At 51.0% G+C, this 23,042-nt stretch overlaps 1 protein-coding gene across 1 annotated transcript; it reads left to right on the top strand.

The window, feature by feature from the left end:
- The first annotated feature begins 887 nt into the window (after positions 1-887).
- On the top strand, positions 888-22,628 carry OAF (out at first homolog). Its single transcript, XM_073320915.2, has 4 exons — positions 888-1,170; positions 18,678-18,812; positions 19,637-19,817; positions 20,582-22,628. Exons 1-4 carry the CDS (start codon positions 925-927, stop codon positions 20,854-20,856), a joined length of 837 nt encoding a protein of 278 aa, XP_073177016.1. The 5' UTR covers positions 888-924; the 3' UTR covers positions 20,857-22,628.
- The last annotated feature ends 414 nt before the right edge of the window (positions 22,629-23,042 follow it).

The following is a 23,042-nucleotide window of genomic DNA, read 5'->3' as shown; positions in this document are numbered from 1 at the left end:
GGGGGAACCAGTTTCTGGCTGCAGGAAAGAAAAGAAACTTGCAGGATGGATCCTGACTTGAGGACAAAGGGAAATTTTCCCAGTCAGCGTAAATCATCATGACACCAGCATGACACCAGATGACAGGGTGAGTGGGGGTGTTTGGACGAGATAGTAATTAGGAAAGAACTGCTCCACAAAGCTGCCTTATTCTCTTTCCCTTCCAACCTCCCTCCCACCGCCCCAATTTGGCTGCAGGAGCAGCTTGGAATCCCAGCTGGGGAGCAGCTGTGGGCTTGCACTGGTCCTTTAAAGGCGGAGGTGCACTGTCTCTTTAAGTCAGGTCTCTGTGGGTTGTGTTTAGTGAAGGAAGTGACGGGGTGGATTGAATGAAAAGAGAAAAACAGAATCAAAGAGTCCCAAGTAAGGGACAGAGGGAGCTGGGGCAGCGCTGCTGGGGGAAAGGGAAAAGACAGGCTGGACATGGTGGGGTAGCAGGGCAGGAGGAGGAAAGGTGGTTGCCAAGGCTCAGGGCGCCAGCCCCCGGCACCTCGTGCGGGCTCCCGCCGGTGCACTGGGAGGTGTAAAGTGCAAGCAACAGCCCATGTGCTGTCCAGAGTCCAGGGAGAGAGGAGGAGAGGGGTAAGAGGAGAGGGCTCCGGGGGGTGGAGGAGGAGGAGGAGAGGGCAGAGGGTGCAGCGAGGGGAGCTCCCAGCCCCGGGGGCTCTCTCTGCTCTGCCAAACTTTCAGCCAAAGTTTGGAAACTTCTTGGGGAGGGTTGTCTCGGGAGCCTCCTGTGGGGGGCAGCGGGGTGCCTGGCTGGGGGAGCTCAGGCAGCTAGAGGGGGTGCCGGTGGGCGGAGTCTGGGGGTAGCAGAGGGGGCGAAGCGGGGGACTGGGGCAGGGGGTGCGCAGCCTTCGCCCTCTCTGGCTCCTGCTGCCGGGGATGCGCTCTCAGGGCTGCGGGCTCCCTGCGCTCCTGCTGCTGCTGCGGCTGCTCCCGCTGGCGCCGGGGCCGCTGCCCGGCCGGGCTGGCCCCGGGGCGCTGTCCGAGCTGCGGGTCCGGGTGCGGCTGCCCGATGGGCAGGTGACGGAGGAGAGCCTGCAGGCGGACAGCGGCGCCGACTGCATCAGCCTGGAGCTGCGCAAAGGGGACGGGACCCTCATCACCCTCACCGCCGACTTCCGACAGGTATGGGGGGCAGGACCCGGGATGGGGGGGCCTCGGACCCCCACAGAGGGGGGCAGGACCCGGGATGGGAGTGGTGTCTCGGACGGTACAGAGGGGGACAGGACCGGGGAGGTCTCAGCCTCTCCCTGCTCCTAGAAAATGATGCATCAGGTCTAGGAGGCTGGAGTGGGTCTTCAACTCTCCACTCCCAGGGTCCAGGGCGTGTCACACTGGGGAGGGATTTGGTGACCGCTGAGCCCCACATGGGGCTGGGCCACCTTTGGAGCCCTCAGTAGCTGCAGCAGAGGGTTGGGAGTGCGTGTGGGGGTGCATGGACCTTTTCCCCTCTGTGGGGCTGAGGAGCTGGCCCTGCCCCCATTACCACACCAGGGGGAGAGGAGCAGATTTTTGTTCCCTTCCAGGGGCTTGGGGAGAATCCCCCCCTGCTGAGTGTGCGTCCCTTCCTTTCCGCTAGCCCAGCAGGGAATGGAGATGGGTAGGGGTCTCACTGTTGGCAGACTGTCCTCTTCCCTTCTGGTACTTGCACATCTCCACTGCCTCTTGAGGATCTGACCCATGGACTTGACCCTTCCTCCTTCCGCAGCACCATGGGAGAACATGCTGCTAACAGCCCTCCCCCTTCCCCTGTTCCCCAACCCTATGGAGAGGAGCTATGGGATAATCCAGAGTGTATTTTGTTTATCTGGCCTCCCTGCCGGGATGGAGCAGATCAAAGGGCTTCAGCCTGGGAACGCTGGACATGACATCTCATGGGAGACCAGTGAAGTGGGCTGAGCGGGTCTGTGTTTATATAGATTCTCAGGCAAGACTGGCAGGTCAGGAGTCCGCTTTAGATGGGGGAGGTGGAGTGGGGTAGTATTTGTGAGGAAAGGCCTGCCCGCTCTGTAACAAGTTCTGTGCAAGGGTAGGTCCCAGTGTGGTTTTCATTTATACATTTCTCTGTTCTTTTAAAGGCAGATGAATGTCAGTCCCCAACTTTATAGCTGGTGGAAACTTAGGTGCAGAGCAGGGAAGGAACTCGACACTGAGGCAGGACAGCAGCAGGGCCAGGGATGGAACCTAGGCCAGTGCCCTAATCTTTCCCTGAATCTGTCCCATCTCTGTGAGTGTGGGAGTGTGTTTATCTGTGGTTGGGAGTGATGGAATCCCCCCTGCCTTTAGGAGCTGGGGGCATTTAAATCGGTGAGATGGGATCCCATCTATCTTTTGGAGCTGGGGGCGGGGGGGGGGGGGCACGGTTCTGTCTTAGTAGGATACAGCCTTCCTTATATGTTGTGGGGTAGCCTTTATAGGTTGGGTTGTCTCTGGGTAGAACAGCACTTTGTGGTGTTTCCATCCTTCTGTGGAATTGGATGAGCAATTTCTATCTCCATGTGGGGTGAATCATTGGGATGTGTTGGAGGACTGACCCAGTGAGTTGGGGGCAGAAGAGTGCTCTCCGGGATTGCGGCTGCAGTGAGGGTGAGGAGACAAACTCTGATGTTGGTTGAAGGAAAGGGTGACTTTCCCCTCCTCCCCCACCCCATCCATCTTGGTACAAGAGGGAGTCTGTGCAGGGGAGCTGCCATTCTCTCTAAGATGAAGCGTGAGAGCCCATAGCTCATTGCAGCAGAAGGGAGTGTCTATGCTAGATGGGCTTCTCTGGAGTCTTTGCTAAGCATGAGTGGATGCCATGGATTTTCCATTACACTAAATGGTGCACCGGAAAACGCATTTTCTTTACTGCTTTGTGTAGTGATCAGCTGGGGTGGTTAGTGTATTGTTTTGTCCCAGCCCTTATTTCAGGACTGTTTACTCTGGTTTCAAGTGAAAGGAAGCTAAAATCTCAAACGTAATGGGTATCGTGCCCAGATCTCCTTAGAGTCTTGCAGCTATCTGTATGGGCAGTCATGACCCCCTAAACCCCCATGCTCAGCAATGTACAAGATTTTCACCCCTCCCCCCCATCCCCAATACAACATTTGGTCACAAGTCCCTGCTTAGCCTCTTTTCCAGACTATCAAATGGTCCCAGGTGGAGGGTCTCAGCCAGTTCCTTGTTGGAGCACATGTCCGAATCTCAACCCACCTCCTTCCCCAGTTGTCACAAGTTAAACCTTCTTCTCTGCAAGGACTAAATGGACCGTGGAATCTGAAATCACATCCCATTCTAACAATGGTCACTCCATGTCAGGGATAAGGCAAATGGGCAGGGGATGGTGGTAGGAGGGAAGTTTGCTGTCCATGCTGTGGGGAAAGATCTTCACTCAGCCAGGCTGCCAAGCCAGCACCTTTCTTCAGCACTGATAAGTTACACTTATGTAAGTATCAGTGATGTGCTGGGAGCTGTATAACACACAGAAGTAAACACCCCCTAGCCCAAGGAACTTACACTGTAAAAGACACAGAGAAGATGGGATGCCCTGGGAAGCTCAGAGAAGGGAGTTAAAATCCATAATCAGTCCAAATTGTGTATCACTGCACTTTTTTTTTTTTGCCAAGGAAAATCCATGCACTTTACAGATCCTCTAGACAGACTACGGGGGCTGTGGATACCCCCATGGGAGCTCTGGATACCACGTGGTGAAGTGCCGATGCTGCTGTTCATGCTGGCATCCCTCCCCACCCCTTCATCTCTCCTGAAGATTTGCACTTGAGACTTGTCTGCAAATCTGAAACCTGCAAGAAAACCTCTCCCCATACTCAAAGCACTCAGGGGACAGTTCTTAATTTGACATCAGCTCAGAGCTGGCATGTAATTTTTTTTAAAATGGCTTCGCTGGAACATGGTTAAATGGGGGGGGAGGGGGAGAAAAAAACCCAGCCAGATGTAATGACCTGAGAAATAGAATTTACAATGCCGTGAGAGCTGCCTGCCTGCTGGGGATCCCATCAAGACCTGTTTTCCTGGCCTCTGACAGGCATTACCATATTTAACTCTGTTCTGCAGTGGTGTCCTACTCCATGGTGTTTCACAACTTCCCCTTGCCCGCAAGAAGCCCTTGCATTGTAACCCTCTGGAAGTGCAGATAGGGTTGTTGATTTGGGTTTCTCAGTGTAATTTTGTGATTGCAATGCTGCCAAAATCCTGGCTTTTCACACAAATGATTTTTCCAGTTCCCTGGCTTGTGCTGGGGAAGATTCCTGCTTTCCTTCCCACCCACCCGCCCATCTGTTGATGGAAAATGGTAGGTTGTGAAATCAAGAGGAAGGATGGCCCACTGGTTAGGGTGCCAATCTGGGACTTGGGGGACCTGGTCCTGCCATAGACTCTGTGTGCCCCAGTTCCCCATCTGTAAAATGGGGATATTTCCTGATAAAGATTGCAAGGCACACGGATACCGTGCTAATGGGAAGCCATATAAGTACCTAAGCACCATATCTAGAATCATCTCCTTAGGGATACAGTGTGAGCTTGATCCTTTGGGACTTTCAAAACTAGACTGGACCTGTGCATTGTATTGGTGGGAACAAGCCTGTACTGTCCCCGGGGAAGTTATTGCACAATCTAATCTGTTGGTTTCTGCTGTGATATGACTATCAACATGAAAACCATTTGCTCAACAATCTCTTTACCTGTGTTAATTGCATGAGGTTCACCTTGATGCAGAGGGGTTCAAGGCTTATGCAGTACTTACCTGCATTTACGCCCTGTCTTGAGGCCAGACATGGGACTTTAGCGGTGCTTGCCCGTGGCCTCTGCATGAGGTGAATTTGTCTCCAATACAGAATTGAAACTGAAAGTATTTTATAAATCCAATTGACCTTTCGCCACTTCAGTTTACTTCTTGCACTTCATTTATCCTGCCAAATGAAACCCATGATCCGATTCCCACCAACTGCGACTTTTGCCGCAGCAGCACCCCGGGAAACACCCCCAGTGTTCCCCTACTGCCCACCCCTGCTGAGAGGCATGTCAGGGATTGGAAGGATAGTAGCTGCAACACTCTTGTGCTCAAGCAATTCTGCCCCGTGGAGCAGTCTGTAGGCAGCAGTGAGTTAGAGAAGCCCTGGGGCTGCTCGGGATTTACTGGCCATTGGAGCAGCACAGAATCTGGGAGGTAAATACATGGCATTAAAGCAGACGTTCTGAGTGTGGTTAATTTCATGTTCTGGTTCTCCATGGCAGTGAGCTCTGGTTGGAAGGGCATTAGACTGCATCTCCAGACATGTGGATTCTGATCCCGGCTCTGCCACTGAGCTGCGGAGTGACCTTGAGCAAGTCACTTCACCTCTCTGTTTCCCTCTCTGTAAAATGGGGACAATAATGCATTACCCACCTTTATCAACTGCTTTGAGAGCGATGGGTGAAAAGTGCTGTAAATCCTAAGTGTGTATTTTGACAGGTTTCAGAGTAACAGCCGTATTAGTCTGTATTCGCAAAAAGAAAAAGAGTACTTGTGGCACCTTAGAGACTAACCAATTTATTTGAGCATAAGCTTTCATGAGCTACAGCTCACTTCATCCGATGAAGTGAGCTGTAGCTCACGAAAGCTTATGCTCAAATAAATTGGTTAGTCTCTAAGGTGCCAGAAGTACTCCTTTTCTTTTTAAGTGTGTATTGTTATTTATTACCAGGCACCAGAGCCTGAGATGTCTGGGTTTTTAGCACTGCAGGGGAATTGCTGAAGTAACAATACTTGGTTGCATTTTTGAAGGAATGAAACATTTCTGTTTCTGTTTTATGGCTGGTTATTTAAAAAAACCAATAACCTAAATGTTGAGTCTAAACTACTTGGCAGCCTCTCTGCAGAAGTGGTTGGGTTTTCACACTGCAGCCTGGGAATGGGGTGGGTGGCTTACACTGGAGTCAGCACAAGGATGCAAATAATTTTGTCCTTATAATTACTGGCAAATTAGTGCATGGAGCTGCATGTGGAGAGGGCAGTCGATTTTAACCCTTGCAGTGCTAGGAGCTTCAGGTTGCCAACAGGCTGCTGCTGTTGTATTCAAGACGAGTAATTATTTGGAAAAAATAAGATTCATACAAGAACCAAGACAAAAATTATGCAGTGCCAGAGTGGTACCTGTATTTATATGCTTCTGACACTTAGCAAGTGCTAGGAGCCTACAACAGGAAATTTAACACATTCCATCAGCAGTGCTTGCTGAGAACACTTGGTGTCGTCTAGTGGGATAAAGTAACTAATGCTGATGTATTACAAAGGAGTGGCCAACAAACTGTAGAGACAATGGTTTGAGAAAGAAGGCTGAAGTGGTTTGGGCATGTTGTATAGGTGTCAGGGAAAAAACCATATTCCTAGACAAGCCTTTGCCTTGATACCACGTGGTGGAAGACGGAAAAGAGAGGGACAACAAATGACATAAGAAAAAACCCATTGAGAAAGATGCCGCTGTCATGGAAGCAGACTACACTGGAGCAAGAAATGTGGCACTAGACAAATAGTGGAAATGCTGGATTGTCTCGTGTCACAAGGCACGAGAACATCGCATCTACTGTTGTCTGTGCTTAAGGTCGCTGCCACATCTGGGCTTCATTGTGCCAGGTACTGTACAAACATGGAGTAGATGATAGCCTCTGCCCCAAAAAAGTTTATGCATTCACTTTGGGAAACCTGCTCTTCCCAAATTTCCTCCCCCGTGGAGGAAACTATCCTAATTAATGCTGATAAAATCGTGGAAGGGATATTAAACCTCTTGCTTCAGGGCTTAAGCTGGCCTCTGACTTTAGAGATGAGGAGGGGCAGTTCATCCTACATCTGTTACTGCAGGGATCTTGCACCTGCACCGGAAGCAGCTGGAGCTGGCCACTGTCACTGGCAGGAGACTGGCCCGGATGGTCCTTGGGTCTGATCCAGCCTGGCGATTCCTGTATTCCCCTAGGAAACTTGTCACCTGTAGCCAGGTGTAGAATTTGGGGGATATAAAGTGGTCACACAGCTAAGGATTGGGGCAGGAGGCTGTTGTTTTCTTTGGGGTGCGCTCACTCCCTTGCTTGTGTGTGTACATCTGTGACCAGCAGGCATAGGCAGGGGTGCTGGGACGGTTTTTATAGTGAGGCTGCTGAATGCCATTGAACAAAACCATACACCCTGCATATGAGGGAAGCCATGCATTTGGTTGCTATTATTACTTCAAGCTAGGGGGCACTTCCTTACCCTGAGCCTCCCTACTTTCATTTGGAGAGGGAGAATGCGTAATAATGTTATAAATCCTGCTCTTGGGTTGCTAGAATGCACAGTGTCACTGTCTGGACCCTCTCCCATTTAGCTGCACTGTACTATAATTGCCTCTGTCCTGGGATGTGATCTCCAGCTCTCTGGCTGAACCTTTTTCAACGCTTCAGAGGCATTGTTTCACAGAAATCTCTGCAGTCGGAGCCTTCAGAGGCATGATTTTCAACAGCAGAATCCAAGATGCAGAACAGTGCTGTTCCAGGGTGCACTTTTCAAAGGCTTCCTAATGGTGCTCTGGGACTCTGTCAAAGAACAGATGACACCAATTCCCTGCAAGTTACTGTGAGATAATAGGAGGCTTTTTAACTCTCTCCATAGGAGGGATGGAGCAATTTGGGAGTTGTAACCAGGCAGACTAGAAACCACGATTCAAGGTCTCCACAGGTCTCCCTCTGTGACGTTAAACATTAAAGAGTTTATGCATTATTAAAATATGTATTTTCTAGGGATTTGGTATTGGAAGGGGGCAGTTTACTAGAATTCTGAGTTGGTGGTTATCCTGGGGCGTAGTGTTGCCATCTGAAAACGCTGTATTTTAATCAAGCCGATCATTTGAACAGCAAGAATGATTGTCTCTTTTATCTGATACTGTATATTGATCTGGTAAGCTGAGCACAGGACTGGAAGGCCACAACTTCTGAGTTCTAGTTCCACTTTTGCCACTGATTGACTGCCTGTCCACCTCATTTTGTAGGTGTCTAGCATGAGATGTTTAGAGCTTGATTTTTTTTTGAGAGAGAGAGAGAGAGAGAGAGAGAGAGAGAGAGAGAGAGAGAGAGAGAGGTGCTGAGCACCCACAGCTCCCATTGACTTCACTTGGAATTCCAGGTGCTCACTACTTACCAAATCAGACCCGTTACTGGGTACCAAAAATGGAGGCATCTGAAATTCCTTACCACGCTTGCAAATGTGGCCTTAACCTCTCAACCACAAAGTCCCTATTTGTAAAGCATTGTTCTTATCTAGAGTACAGTACCTCACATGGATTTCATGACGATCCATCAGTTAATGCTTGTAAAGTGTTTTGAAAATCTAAAGCACTGTGCAAGTACTAAGCGTTGTTTGTTTATTTCAAACAACTGTGCAGTAACTGGTCCAACTTTCCGTTACAAACAAGGGACTCTGGTTGCTCTGAGTTTTACCCACACAACCCAGTTAGACCATTTCTACCTGGAGAATGTGATAGAAGAATAACACCCACTATCGCTACACTAGCCAAATTCTGCTTTTGCATCTATCTGTCTTGGGTACTTACCTGGAACCTATTACCCTGGTATCTCAGCATCTCACAACCCTTGATATATTTATCCTCCTAACCCTGCTGTGAGGCACAGCAGTGTTGTTATCCCCATGTTACAGATGGGCAACTGAGGCACAGAAAGGCTAGGTGACTTGTTCATGGTCAAACAGCGTAGAGCAAGGAATTGAAGTCAGGTATCCCAAGTCCCTGGATAGTACCCTAATCAACTTCCTTCCTCTGTGTGGACGTACGCAGTCCCCCTTTCCGCTCAATAGGAGCCAAGTATGTGAATCACTGTCCTAAAAGCTTTAGTTTCTTGAGGACTGGTTTGCTCCACTCAATGTGGAACTAAGAGGCTCCGCTCAGATCTAGCCAGCCTCGGTCCTTAGTCCCTGTTGGGACAGGTTGACAGCAATGGAGTGTGCCTTGCACCTGGAAAAGAATGTGAACCAGTCACTCCTTGATCTGCACAAGCTGGCAACTGACAAGAATGACCCTCATTTGTGTGACTTCATTGAAACCCAGTCTGAATTGCCCTCTCATCCCAGAAGATAGTCACTATAGGAGAGGGACGAGGCCAGGTTTGAGGAAGAAGGAGATGGAATGAGGAAAGAATAAGTGGAGGACAAGGGGGCTCCTCTAAACAGGATGTCCTCTAGGGGAGTATAACAGGGGTCAGTCACTGCAGGAGCACCTCCTCATGGCCAGCTGTGGCAGCTCTTTCCCTCTGGTGCCCCATGCTGACCGTCACTCCGTCACTGGGGTGGTCTCTCTTCTGTATCTCGGCTCTCCAGCCTTGTCACGATATTAACATCCACCAATTTTAAGGTAACAAAGCTCAAAAAACAAAAGTCCACCAAAGGACTCCTAAACCTTATACCAGGTCTGCAGCCCCTGACTCTGGGCCCAATGATCACCGCATCCATCCAGGCTCCGAATTATCTGTATCTCCTTAAGTCAGGGGGCTTTATGCCACCTTCCCGGTGGTTGGTAGAGGAACCCAGGCCCTCCCTCTGCTCTAGGTTCCAGCCCAGAAATCCTGTAACCAACAGCCAAAGACTGCAAATTTCTACCCCTTGTGGCAGTTTCCCTGGACTTCTTCCTACCCAGCCTTCTCAGGCTTTCTTCCCTGCAACTTCTTGCATTGACCCTTCTTTCAGGGCTAGGATCCCTGGGCTTTATTCTCCCCCTGGGTTTCCTCCTCCCAACTTCTCTGCTCCCAGGGAATGACTGCAGACTGCCTCCCTGTAGCCCCCTTCTGAGACAAACTTCCTTCTTTATCAGAACCAGCCTGCTCTTGCCCTGCTGGATTTCATGATCAGCTGAGCGTGGCTGTCCCTCCTGGTGCAGCCAGGTGGTGTAACTGGCCTCGCAGGCTCACATTAACCCATTCTTGGCCTTGGTGGGCTACATGCCCCACCATATGGCGCAAGTACGGGCAGTCTGGGCCTGGGGGACCTGCTGCACCTCTCTCATGGGGCAAAAGGGCTTCCCCCCAGGGCAGGGATGTGGCGACGGCATAGCAGTTAGGAGGAGCTCTAGGGCTGCCTGTTCTTTAGCTCTGCCAAGCAGTGTGAAACCAAATTCTAAACAATGGTAGTAACTGTACTAACCGCACCTAGGTTCAGACTCACGGGTCAGGGCCAGGGGTTGACAGCACCTCCTGAAAGGGTTAATGTGGAGAGCCCTTGAGAGAGAGTATCTGGGGAGGTTCAGGTGGCCTGTTGGAACTTGTTCCCATGCCGGGAAGTTTTACAGAAATCCCCGGCTGGTAACTATACTGTGCCCTCCATTGACTTGGCCAGAAACTCACTCAGCACTGAGTCACCTCACTCCTCTGGCAGGACCAGTAGTGAGGGGGCTGGGGTTGCAGTCAGTAGGAGGAGCAATTACCGTCACCACTCTCTGCACTTTTGTAATACTACAGAGTTTACAGTCGTGTTTCTCAGTAACCTCTACTGGGGTATATTTGCACCCAGGGCTCTGCGCCTTCTATCAGTTGGGTCTCATTGCAACAACTGGTGTCCCTTGAGAAACAGTGATGGGATTCTGGCAACTACTGGTTTTAGAGGACCAGCCGCTGTGTGACCCGTCCCTGCTCAGCAAGTCATGAAGCTCAGGGTTTAGCTGATCGCCATATTTGGGGTCGGGAAGGAATTTTCCCCCAAGGCAGATTGGCAGAGGCCCTGGGGGGGGGGGGTTCGCCTTCCTCTACAGAGTGGAGCACGGGTCACTTGCTGGAGGATTCTCTGCGCCTTGAAGTCTTTAAACCATGATTTGAGGACTTCAGTAGTTCAGACATAAGTTAGGGGTTTGTTACAGGAGTTGGTGGGTGAGATTCCTTGGTCTGCGTTGTGCAGGAGGTCAGACTAGACGATCATAATGGTCCCTTCTGACCTTAAAGTCTATGATTCTATGATTAAGCCCAGAATCCATATGAGGCCTAGAAGCTGTTTCACCTGGCTGCCGTGGGCAAGAAGCCAGCGCAGTCACCATCCGTGCGACCCCACAGGTGAGCTGTGGTTTCTCTGCTAGGCTGAACACGTGGTCTGTGGCATTGTTCTGAGAAGGGAGGTCCAAGGCAGTGACCCCAGCTGGGCTTAGGACTTAGAATCTGCTCTCATGGGGTCTGTCTACACTGCAGCTGGGGTCGAGCCTCCCAGCCCACGTAGACGGACTAAAACTAGTAGTGCAGACAGTGTAACTCAGCCCACCCAATCCCCTGCGTCTGAATTCGGGTGGCTAGCCTGAGTCTCCACTAGAGCCACGACATCCACACTGCTATTTTTAATGCTCAAGCTTGAGTCCAGCTAGCATGAGTCTGTCTACCCAGGCTGGAAGGCTCACCCCTAGCTGCACTGTAGACAATACCGCTGGAGCCTTAATCCTCCAACCACATCTCTGCCCTGGATTCTGCCCGGGTCTCCCTGCTGGCTCGCTGTAAAGACTTGGCCACTATAGGCGAGAGGCCTGAGCCCAGCAGGAGGCAGCCGCGGCTCTGAGGAAATTGGTCGCCAGTGCGGCACAAGGATCCTCTTTCTAGACTCTGAGACTTCTGGGGTGGGAGTTGGATAGTGGCAGGTGAGGACATGCAGGGCCAACGTCCTGCTGTTTCTGACGCAGTGAAGCTGGGGGCGGTGGGTGAAACATGGTTTATTGAGATCCATCTCAGGCCACCAGGCTAAGGCCTTTCCGATTCTGCTAATGGAGTATTGGAAAAGGGAAGGGCTGGCAGAGGAGCGCAGGGCCCTCGCCAAGCCTGGCCTGTAGAGTTCACAGGGAGAACTCTGGAAGGGGAATAATGCAGGTCGGTGCGGGGTGGGAGGGCACTGCTGTTGTCTCATGGACAATACAATGGAAGGGGCATTTAATCCGTGAAGACCCCCTCTGATATCCTGCCTGCATCTGCTCCCCCTCTTGTGTGATCTCCTTTCCCACTGCTCTCCTTCTCCCAACCCCTCTCTGCCCCATTTCCCTGCCCTGTTACCCCCTTCTTCTCTATCCCTCTTCCCCCTCCTTTCTCTGCTGCAGGATCTCCCTGGCCCTCCTGTATTTTCTTTCTCTTTGCCCCCACTTTTCTTTTTCTCTGCTTCATCCCTAGCCTTTTGTCCCACCTATGAGACCCTTTAATGAAGATGCTTGCAGCAATCCAGACAAGAGGCCCTCCGGTTCCCTTGGCTCTGGCCACATGGAGACTACGGTCTATAAATCACCAAGCACACACAGCTGGGTAGATAAATATTTAGATTGGCTTGGCAGCAGGGCTGGGTCACAGGCACTCTGGTGTAATGGGAACGAGCTCACAGAGGAGGGGAAATATATTGAAGATGCACACAAAAAGACCAAACAACAGCAGGAGAGGAGCCGGGAGTGTGTGTCTGAGGATGATCCAGGATGAGACAGGGTCTGAGAGAGCCGGGGGCTTTGTTAGTTTGTGGCCCCCACTCTCCTGCAACTGTACTTGGCATTCCAGCCTGTTGTGTGTCCATGTGGGGTCAAACCCACACTGATTCACCCCCCCCCCCATGCAATCCCGTTGAAACCCCTGGCATCACGGACAGGGGCATAGATTGAATCAGAATCCAGCCCTACGTGTTAAAAGTGTAATCTCACATTTCCTTCCCCTCTTCCTGGGCATCAGGGCTAAATTCGTCTGAGGTGTAAGCAGGCTCCTGCCACTGACTTCAATCCTATACCACTGGGTCGGGTGATATTGTGCCTGATTCTACCAACCCTGAACTTGCTCCTCCATCTCTTATGAAGAGATTCTCCATCTTGCCCAGGTGCACAGATTTCCAGGTGCATTTGTGTAACTGCTCCTGCTGTGGTTTCATGGCAGGGTTTGAACCTGGGATCATCAGTGCTAAAATCATGAGCTTCATCCACTTCCGCTAACGGCTTACAGCTGTTAGATGCAGCAATAGACTCATGGACCAGCCGTTAGAAAGACAAAGACCCACTTACTGATGTACACGTACCTCTGGGTAGGTAGATCCCGAAGAATTCGGCAGCTCCGCAACGTCTCCATGTCAGTCTGCAAATCTTACCTTCAACCTGGGGATTTAATTTTTTTCTAATCCCTTGCCCATGGGCAGCTAAACTTCCAGATTTCATTGTCTGGCAAATATATATAATGTGGCTGTCTCGCTGTCAGCCTTGGGTCTCATTTTTCTCGAGTAAATTAAAATGAAATCATTCTGTTTGGGACTGTTGGGATTTTCATTTTTATTTGCTGGAGCCTCACTCGGCCTTGCATGTCATGGGAGGGCAAAGCGGAAGAGATCAAATCAAAACCACTGGGCCTAAATTTAGAAGACTCTACAGTGAATCTGGGCCATACCACTGGGGCCAGGTTTAGACAAGAAAACCTTCTCATTAGAGTAATTGAAAAACAGGATGAATTATTTTCCCCACGAACATTTTTGTGCAAATTTCATCCTTTCTTTTTTTCCTAGGTTAAAATTTGAAATATTGGCAGTTTCCCTCTACCCTACTCCCCTCTGCCCCCCTCTCCCCCATTGTGCTGGTTCATCCATAGCCTCAGGCTTCTAATTCCAGATCTCAGGAAAGATCATCGTGCTATGCTTTTTATTTTGGAAATGATACTTTCAAATCTTGCTCTTGAAGACCCAAAAGACCACAGCAGCCTCTAGCTCTGAGCCTTTAAAGCGACTGTGAGTCATTTCAGGGGTATCCCCTGTGCGTGGTGGGTTGCCAGTCAAGCCTGAGGACTGAAAGCAATGATAAAAAATTATCAAGTCCATGGACTAATTAGAGGAAATTTAAAAGAAAAAAAATCCATTTCCTGCTCCTCTTGTTCAGTTTCCATTTAATAAATACACCCAGCAAAATCCCTGCTACGGCCATTGGAAGGGAGCCATATCTCTGTCTGCAGCTGTTCTTTCAGCTGTCCAGATGTGCCCTGAATTCCACATCCTTTTGTTTTCTGTACGTGGGAGAGGCGACAGTGAGTAAGTTGAGGAATGTATGAACTGGCCCGGATGGTAGCCCCAGAGAGGACATTGCTCAGAGCTTTGATTCCTGCTCTGGATGAAAGGAGGTCTCATCCAAAACCTTGTGAGCCAGGTAACGGGAATGCCCCAGAGATCCTAACGGGAAAGGTCTTCTCAGCAGCTTGGCGTGCCTCTTCCTGGTCAGTGCGGCTTCTGCCCACACTCCCATGGAGGTTGGTCTTAACCGCTGTGTTCTTTGGTGGATTCCAAAGGAAGTGAACAGTGTTCTGCTCCTCTGCTAGGGAAATGCTGCCTCTGTGACATGATCATTCCTTCTGTAAGTGAATTTAGCTCTGGAGAATGGTGCCAGATTAACAGCCAGGACACAGAGAATCTCTGTCCATAGAACAGATACAGCAAAGAAAATAATGAATGCAAGCTTTCCACCCCAGCCCATCCACACGCTGGCCTGCTAATATACCTCCATCTCGACCTGGGAGAGCCTCCTCTATGGATGAGAATTCAGTATCCGTGATCCATTCAGTCCTTGGCCTTGCTGCTGAAGTGCCCAGTGTGGGTGTTTAATTTAGTTTCCAATGTGACTGTGTGGTTTTTTGGTTTGTTTTTTGTGATGCAGACATCCGTCCCCTAGGGACTGGACTGCGGTCATTTCACACAGGCAACCATGGACTTACGCTGCTGCTCCAGCAGTGAAATGCTCCTGCATCTCCCATTACCAATCTCCCTGTGATACCAAAACATGAAAAAAGAGCCTTTTTCATGGAGAGTATCCTGTCTCTTTCCTCCTACTTCTCAGGAGCTGGCTTTTTTCTCTCTGTGTGCAATACATTCTTACTAGTGATGTTCCAAAGGAATGAGTCCCCTTTACCTCTCCCTCCTGCCAAGGACTTGAATGCCCTCAAAGCAAAGAGCCAGCTCTTCCTATGACATAAATTGGCATAGCTTCATAAAGTCAATGGAGCCTGTTCTGACTTACACCAGATGTGGCTCTGGCCCAGAGAGCTTTTTCATATAGAACGAGGTTGTTGTGAGCCCTCAGTGGAGGAGCTAAGCGCCGGTGTCCTGAGCTGAACTTTGACACATAGATGACTTCTTAACCAGATGCAGGCCCTAGCTGCAGGGATCATGGGCTGGAATTCTCTGGCCTGGGCTATGCAGGAGGTCAGATGAGATTTGTCATAATGGGTCCCGTCTCGCCTTAAAATCTATGAATTTCGTCTCTGCTCTGCCATTCGTTGGATCCAGAGATGAGCATCCTGTTGGCTGGCCCGTAGACCCACATGCCCTGAGACCAATTGCCAGAGAGTGGGTGGGGAGGAGCCTGAGTAGAATCAAGATAGCAGAGTCCACGGTAGATAGTGCGGCTTTGCCATGCTGGGAAGAGCGTGTCAAAAGTTTTTCTTGTGCACTGAGCTGACGGGGAGGGGGATTTACCTTGTTTAACAGCTTGCTGATGAGGTGAGGGCCTGTGCTGCAATGATGGCCCATGATATTTTTAGTTGTTGATGGCTAGGAGCTGTGACCAGCTGCCCCCGCAGGGCTATGATTACAGCTCAAAGATAGCAACTTGGAGGAAAAATGCGCCTCTCAGTTTGTACATAGTGTGAAGAGGCAGGATGTGGTGTCAGATGTTTGTCCTTCCTGCGAGGAATGGTCGCTCTTTGAAGCCAATGGACGGTGCGGGGAGGGAGGGAGGGAGGGAAGAGGAATCTTTCCATTGACTTTGCTGACCAGAGGGGTGAAGGTTCTGGATGCTCAAAAGCCACGGGGAGACTAAGTGGCAAACTCCCCACCTCTCCAATGTTCCTCGCTAGCACAGCTCTGCTGGAGCTACACTGCCATCAATCTTCCCCTAGCAGCAGCTGCTCCCAAGGAAAGCCCCAAGGATTCGTCAAGGGCCAGAAGATGGACCATGTGGCCAAAAAGTCCTTCCCCCCACCCCCAGTCCACCCACTCTCTGCCCCTTCCACAGGTCTAGGGTCCACACCAAGGCAAAGATCTCTTCAGATTTGGAATGTGGAAGGACAATGCTGTGCTTGTGGACCCACAAGCATGCTGTGGACAATGCTGCAAAGCAATCGGAGCCCTCATTGCAAAACAGTGAGGTGGTGACTCCAGAGATCAGTTGGCAGCTCCATGAACGTGTGAGCATTGCTGTCCTAGTCTGACAGAGTAGCAGACCGGTGGAGCTATCTTTGATTTGCCCTCTCTAGGGGCAGAAGGTCTGTGGCAGTAATAAGGCAACGAGCACATTGTCAAACCCTAGATAGAGAACACTGCCAGCTAATGAAGATTCTCCTTCAGCTTGTGTTCTTTGCCTGAGAGCCTGGGGCGGATACCCCAGTTTCTATCCCTATCTTGTGTGGTTTAGCTGGCAAGGATGATTTGTGACCCACAGGCTTGATACCATGTAGGAAAGCCTGTTTTATTTGCATACTGTAATCCGATTGGATGAGTGTCGTAAATTCTTTGAGTTTTGTATTATGTTTAAAGTGATGGGGTTGGAAATATTTCTCGGCCTGGACGCTGGCATTGAGTTGGCTGCCTTCTTTATTTTTGTTTTTGTAACGCTTTAAGAATCCCATTCCCCTGGCTGGGACACGATTTGCATCACAGGAGTGAAATATGACTTTTTACTTTGGTCCTTCCTAGCAATGAGATTTGCCCCATCCCCACCTTCTGCCTTTGCTCCATCCATGGAACAACTAATCTTTGATGCCCAGCAGAGGTTCATGTCTAGCGCTGTAACTAATGGATGCTGGGGGTCATGGGATCTGTTTAAATGTTTCCCCTTCGCTGATGCTGCTAAGACGTGACCAGGTGACTCATCCCTCTCATGGGTCTCTGGTGACGTCCCAAGGGACACTGAGCCGGATGCTTTCCTGTGAGCTATTTCTACCATAGCAACATCAGTTCCACTGTATGTGCATCCAGCAGTTCTCCTTTCCAATTTCCTCTGGGTGACTCAGAACTCCCTCCGCGCCCACTTGCTCACTGCTCTCCAGAGGAAACCTCTGTCGTCCCCCACTGCTATCCATAGGTTTTCCCACAGCCCGCTCCCCTTGCTGTCTTCTGCGATGGCATGTCCCATGCTCCTGCAGTGGGAAGGAAACCACGGCGCGTGATGGCTGAGGTGGGGTGCACTGTCACATGGGATGTAGGTGGAGGATGTACAGTAGGAAGTGAGGGAGTTCTTTCCTAGTAGATATGGGTGGGGAATTTGGGGGTGCAGGAGTGGGATATAATCTGTGGGATATTGGGGTGCAACATTGAGCAGTGACGGATGGGAAATGGGGTGTCCTCTCATGTGGTGCAGGTCTGGGATGTACCAGTGAGGTGTCTGTTCCTGGAAGAGATGGGGAGGAATGAAGCATCCCATCCCCAAAGGCGCAGGTGTGGGGTGCCCCCTATACAACAGTGGGGTATATCTAATCCCCATTGTGTCTCTCCATTTCATTCCTTGTCCTTTCTCTCTCTCACTCTCCCTTCATTTCGCTGTAGTCTCTTACTCACTTCCTTCTGGTCACACTTCACTGGCTGCTGCCAGGACCGGCTGCGTGTCAGTAACGGGAAGAAGTATGAAACCTGCTGTTAACACCATCAATAACTGTCTCAATGGAGAAGGGTGGGAGGGGAGAAGGGAATCTGTAATCCCTTGCCACCTCACTGACATTTTCTTTACAGGCACTGGAAGGAGAAGCAGCTGCAGGCATTTACCCCGGGGAGCCGTTTCTTGTCTTTAACCCACTCCTTCCCTTCCAGGCCACTGCTGCTTCTCCGAGTCAAAGCCAGGCTGCTGCACACAGCAGTAGGGTTGGGTACTCTTCAGGATAGCACCCCCTCCTGGAAGGAGATGGATCCACAGGGAGAGCTTCCCCTATCTAAGGGCCAAAACACAAGCATTCTGGGCCCAACCAAAACAGGAAAGAATGGGGCACTCGCTGGAAGGGCACCCCCTATTGGTGGGGGAAGCTGAGGATCATTGATTCATAGGAGAAACTGGCAATCCCTAGAGAGTCAGTGTCACTTCTTGGTATGGAAAAGGCATAGTATGAGACAGGTGTATGTGTAACACACCTAACTGGGGGCTCTGTCTGCCTCTAGTGGTGGCTGGTCCATAGATAGCGGTTGATAGACCTGCTACCGCCTTGGCTGAAAGTTTTTAACCCAGTTCAATTCCCCGCGTTACTGGGTGAGTTGTCGGTAGTGGGGATTGAACCTGTGATCTCTGGAGCTAAAGGCATGAGCCTCTATTGCAAAAAGAGCCAGCTCTGTTAGCTGGGGTTGCCACATACTCGTCAACCTATCTGTGGCCCCGCCACCACTAAAGGGGGACAGCGTCCCACTGAATGGGCTGCGGGTGGTTGAGTGGTTCAGGGAGGGAAGCCCATTTCTCTCTGCTCCTCCTTCGCGTAGCACCAGGGATGTTCTCACAGATGTGCAATGGAAGGAGGAAAAGGAACGGGGTGGTTGGGCATGCACATCTCCCCCGACCCAGTGAGGCATCATTGGGCACCTTCTCCCCTGAAGGAGGTTTGAACTCCCCCCGCCAGTCCCTGAGGATATGGGCCAGAGGACTCTGGTAAACCTCTGTGGTTTGTTTTTGTTTTTTTGTCAGGAGGTGAAGATTTTCCGTGCTCTGATCCTGGGGGAGCTGGAGAGGGGCCAAAGCCAGTTCCAGGCACTGTGCTTTGTCACGCGGCTTCACCGCAACGAGATCATCCCCAGCGAGTCCATGGCAAAGCTGCGGCAGGTGAGGGGCAGCCCCACATGTGATCCCTGGTCTCTTGGAGCGATGTGCTTTCCTGCAGGGATAAAAGCCAGTCAGGGCCCCTAACCTTTTCAGGTACCGGTCCCAATTTAGTAACCTCAGATCACTGGCCCAGCCAACGGTCACCATTTCCCAGTGCGTGCTGCAACCAGCAATGGCTTAACCCTAGGCTAGCACAGCCCCTATTCCATCAGCGGGGAAGAGGATAGCAACAGGGGCCAGGAGTGGCCAAGACCTCCAGTTTGCCCCCCCTCTAAATAGGCAGCACCCCCCATGCTCCTTACTGAGGTGTCTATTCAATGCCATCTCATGGAGAAGAGCGCCACCTACTGAATTGCCAACACTTCCAGCAGCCCCTGGAATTTCTCTGAAAGAAAAGGAGTACTTGTGGCACCTTAGAGACTAACCAATTTATTTGAGCATGAGCTTTCGTGAGCTACAGCTCACTTCATCGGATGCATACTGTGGAAACTGCAGCAGACTTTATATATACACAGAGAATATGAAACAATACCTCCTCCCACCCCACTGTCCTGCTGGTAATAGCTTATCTAAAGTGATCATCAGGTTGGGCCATTTCTCTGGAGTCTCATTCAAGTGCTGGGCAGGCCCAGCCCTGGCGTAGCTTGGAGGTCAGCTGGGAATCCCAGCACAAGACAGGCCAGCTGCATGCCTTTTCTTAGGTTTGCATAAAATACTGATGTCCCAAAAGAACTAATTTGGGGGGGAGGGGAAGAAGACGCTGACAATACTTGTTACCCATAATGCAGCAGGAATTAGATTCGAAGTAACTTTCTCCTCGCCAGAAAAACCCCAAGACGGTGCGGCAGGCGGAGGAGGTGCGTGGGCTGGAACATCTCAACATGGACGTAGCGGTCAACTTCAGCAAAGGGGCCCAGCTGAGCCCCCACATTCACAATGTCTGCACAGAGGCCAAAGAGGCTATTTACACCCGAGAAGAAGACGTTAAATTCTGGCTGGAGAAAGGTAAGAATCTCCTTCGGCACTGGGCCCGCTAATGCTCAAACGGCAACCTGGTCTGCAAGCCACGATGATCTCCCTCTCTGCATTGTTGGTGGATAATCTGGTTCATGTCAATCCCTTTCACGTACAGCTGGAGTCTTGGTGCACACAGATCCTTTGCATGCCAGTGGACAACTGGGTGCACACAGATCCCTTGCACACTGCCTGGAGGAGGACTAGTGGTTAATTTGCTACACATCTGTTTTTCACATGCTGCTCTTCTAATGAATCCAAGCTGAGCATGTTATTTTCTGGGGCCACATCTCCCTAGTGTGAGACCCTGCTCCTCCCACGGCCCTACCTAGTTCCACATCCTAGACCTGCCTGGGCACAGTTATCAGATCTTGTCCCCTGGGCATGAGAAGAACATTCAGTGATTTATGCCGAGGCCATAAGCCAAGTGCAGGGAAGGCAATTAGTGCTAATTAAAGGGGTAGCTTCTGTGATTTGGACACCTGTCCAATGGGAACTGGGCTGAGCCCCCACAAACCTCGTGTCATAGAGGGGCTTACTGAACAGCCTGTCTCTTTCAGTCACTACCTATAACCTGGGCCAGATCTGAACTGGTGCCTTACAGGGGAGAAGGCCTGTAGCCTATTCCCAGCCCCCTGAGCCACCTAGCCTGCCTGCTTCTGCATGGGCCAGTCTCCTAATGGTTCTCCTCCGATGCACCATAGCAGGAGGCAGCATCCTAAGCCAGGTGTGTGTGTCTCCCTTTTCTCCCCCAGGGGTGGATGGCTCCATGTTCGAGGTCTTGCCCCAGTCGGCCGACCTGCCCGACCTGCAGCGCTGCAAGCAGTGCTTGGACCGCTGGAAGCCCTGCATCTGCAGCTACTCGCTGAGCATCGAGTGGTACCCGTGCATGCTCAAATACTGCAAGAGCCGCGATGCCAGTGGCAAGGTCTCCTCCTACAAGTGCGGCATCCGCAGCTGCCAGAAGGGCTACAGCTTTGACTATTACGTGCCGCAGAAGCAGCTGTGCCTATGGGATGAGGAGACCTAGCGGGCCCCGGCCAGGCCTTTCCACGTGGCATCTCTTCTGCCTCCCGCTGTGACGCTCTGGGTGGAGCTGGCTGCCTGGAGGGGGAGTTGGGCCATGGAGGTGCCTTGTGCCATGAAGGATTTGTGTATGCCTCTTTCCTTCCCACTCCTCTGGGCCCCCTAATGCTGCCTCACACTGTGAAAACTGGCTCACCTTGCCAAGTATTAAGACTGCCCTGCCCAGCTCCTATGGGCATCACTCACCTATGGCAATATGGGCCCAGAAGGGGGCAGGGGGGAGGAGCTTTCGTGGGTGGGAAGAGGTTCGTTTTGATCTAGCAAGTTTGCCCAGCTCTGGGGAGGAGACGGACTAGCTGGGGTGTCGGTGCCAGGACGGAGCCTCTTCAAGCGGGGAGCCATTTTAACTGTAGCCTCTCAACCACCAAAATGTGACCCTGGTGCTTTGTCTTAAAAACACACCAGCCACCGGAGGGGGTGGAGCTCCGACCCCTTCCCTGCCTCTTCGACCTTCCAGCGACACCAGAGCAGTATTGGCCACCAAAGGGGGCCAGATGGTTTGTGGGGTCACACCCCAGCAAGGGGTGGTCCGAGGCCCACAAATCCGGAGCCCTGCTGTGGTCAGTCCGAGTTTCACATTGGATGTTGCCTGGGGGAGGGAATCATACGTAGCAGGAGTTGCTGTAAACCCCACCTCAGCCCCTGAAAATTGAAGGGCTCTAAGTAGTCTCTGGTTTGGCTTGTTCTCATGACCCATCCCTGCCGGGGACTAGGGTCCTGCATCCCACTCGCTTCCTATTAAGAAAGACACGTCCACACATTTCTGCCCACCCCTGCAAGACTGTGATTGTGATGGGGAGAGAAGATCCCAGGCTGGGTTTGCCCCCAGACTTTGCGGGGGGGGGGGGGCGTGGTGCTGATCTCTTGGGGATGGAGAGACTCTTGGATTCTGTTCCCACCTCTGCTGCCGAAACCACTGTGTGAGCTTGGGGTGAGTCACGCCACGGCACTGCCTTTGTTCCCCTCGCTGTAAGAGTGGGGAGGATGATGAGACTGGCTCCTATGTAACGTATTTGAAGATCTTCAGCTGAAAGGCGCTCCCTGAGTTATTCTTACTGTATTCTGCCCTCCCTAGGGCTGGAGCATGAGGGGGAAATATTGATAGGGTTCGCACGTACTCTAGAGCAGCTGCAATTTTTAACCCTAACCCCTCCTGCTCCGCACCCTCCACCATGTGCCTTTTTGCCTAAAATCCAGGCGTTTCAGACCAAAAAAAAAAGCTATTTTGAGGGGGGGTTTTCTTTTTAATTTGCTCATAGAACTATTTTTATATCAATCTCTTAATGGGAATGGGGGGGGGGTTAAAAAAAATATTGCCACAAGAAGTAAAACCAACAAAAAAAAAAAAGAGAGAGAAAGAAACTTGAAAAGATTTTTAAAGCAAATTATTTATCATTTGTAAGATAGATAAATGGATTTTTTGATGCATCTCTAGCATCAAAGTGTCTCCACAACCCACTCTCAGCCTCCTCCTGTTGTCTGGTTCCATTGGATTCAGGGCTGTTTCCTTATGGTGAAACTCCAGTGGTATCAGAGGTAGAATTAGAGCCAATTTCCATCTGTACGGTCAGCAGTCCCTTCCATGATTGCTGAATCCAGGCCAGGATTCAGGGAGACCTGGTATGATGACACTAGGCAGCTGTCTGGGTGCTAGAGAGGAACCCCAGGGTCTGCCTGGGTCCAGCAGCCTCAATAAAGAATCCTTTATATTCATTACAGCTGAGTCCAGTCTATTGTTGATATGGCCAGTGTGGGGTGAAGGCTCTGGCTTAATAGGCCTTTCCCATCTCAAAGCACCACGATCCCATGACTGGTGCAGGGAGAAATTTGGGCGGCTGCTTCCCTCTGGAGGAAGGCAGGCTAAGAACAATCCTTTATCTTCTCAGAGAGGCTGGGCAGTAGCTCAGCTGCCTGGAATCTGGGGCCTCGGGGCAAATCACTCTGTGTGTCTGCCCCATCCCTTGTCTTCCGCCACAGTCCATCTGAATGGCCAACCTTTCCCTCTTCCACCTTTAGGTTTCCATTCTCTGCTTCCTGAGGTCCTGCCCTTCATTCTACAGGGTCATCCGAGGATTGTCTCCCTCCATTCTGAAGGGAATTTAAACCATGCACTTGGCTGTGGCTGCCAGT

The sequence above is a fragment of the Lepidochelys kempii genome, chromosome 22, assembly GCF_965140285.1.
Source record: "Lepidochelys kempii isolate rLepKem1 chromosome 22, rLepKem1.hap1, whole genome shotgun sequence".
Classification (NCBI taxonomy): Eukaryota; Metazoa; Chordata; order Testudines; family Cheloniidae; genus Lepidochelys; species Lepidochelys kempii.
The sequence above is the reverse complement of the archived record's forward strand: the minus strand, read 5'-3'. Positions and strand labels throughout refer to the sequence as shown.

Bases quoted from the DNA above. Each gene is read 5' to 3' on its own strand.
- OAF (XM_073320915.2), top strand. From the start codon at position 925: ATGCGCTCTCAGGGCTGCGGGCTCCCTGCGCTCCTGCTGCTGCTGCGG. The intron at 18,813-19,636 runs GTGAGGGGCAGC...TCTCCTCGCCAG, and splicing joins CCATGGCAAAGCTGCGGCAG to AAAAACCCCAAGACGGTGCG. The intron at 19,818-20,581 runs GTAAGAATCTCC...TTTCTCCCCCAG, and splicing joins TAAATTCTGGCTGGAGAAAG to GGGTGGATGGCTCCATGTTC.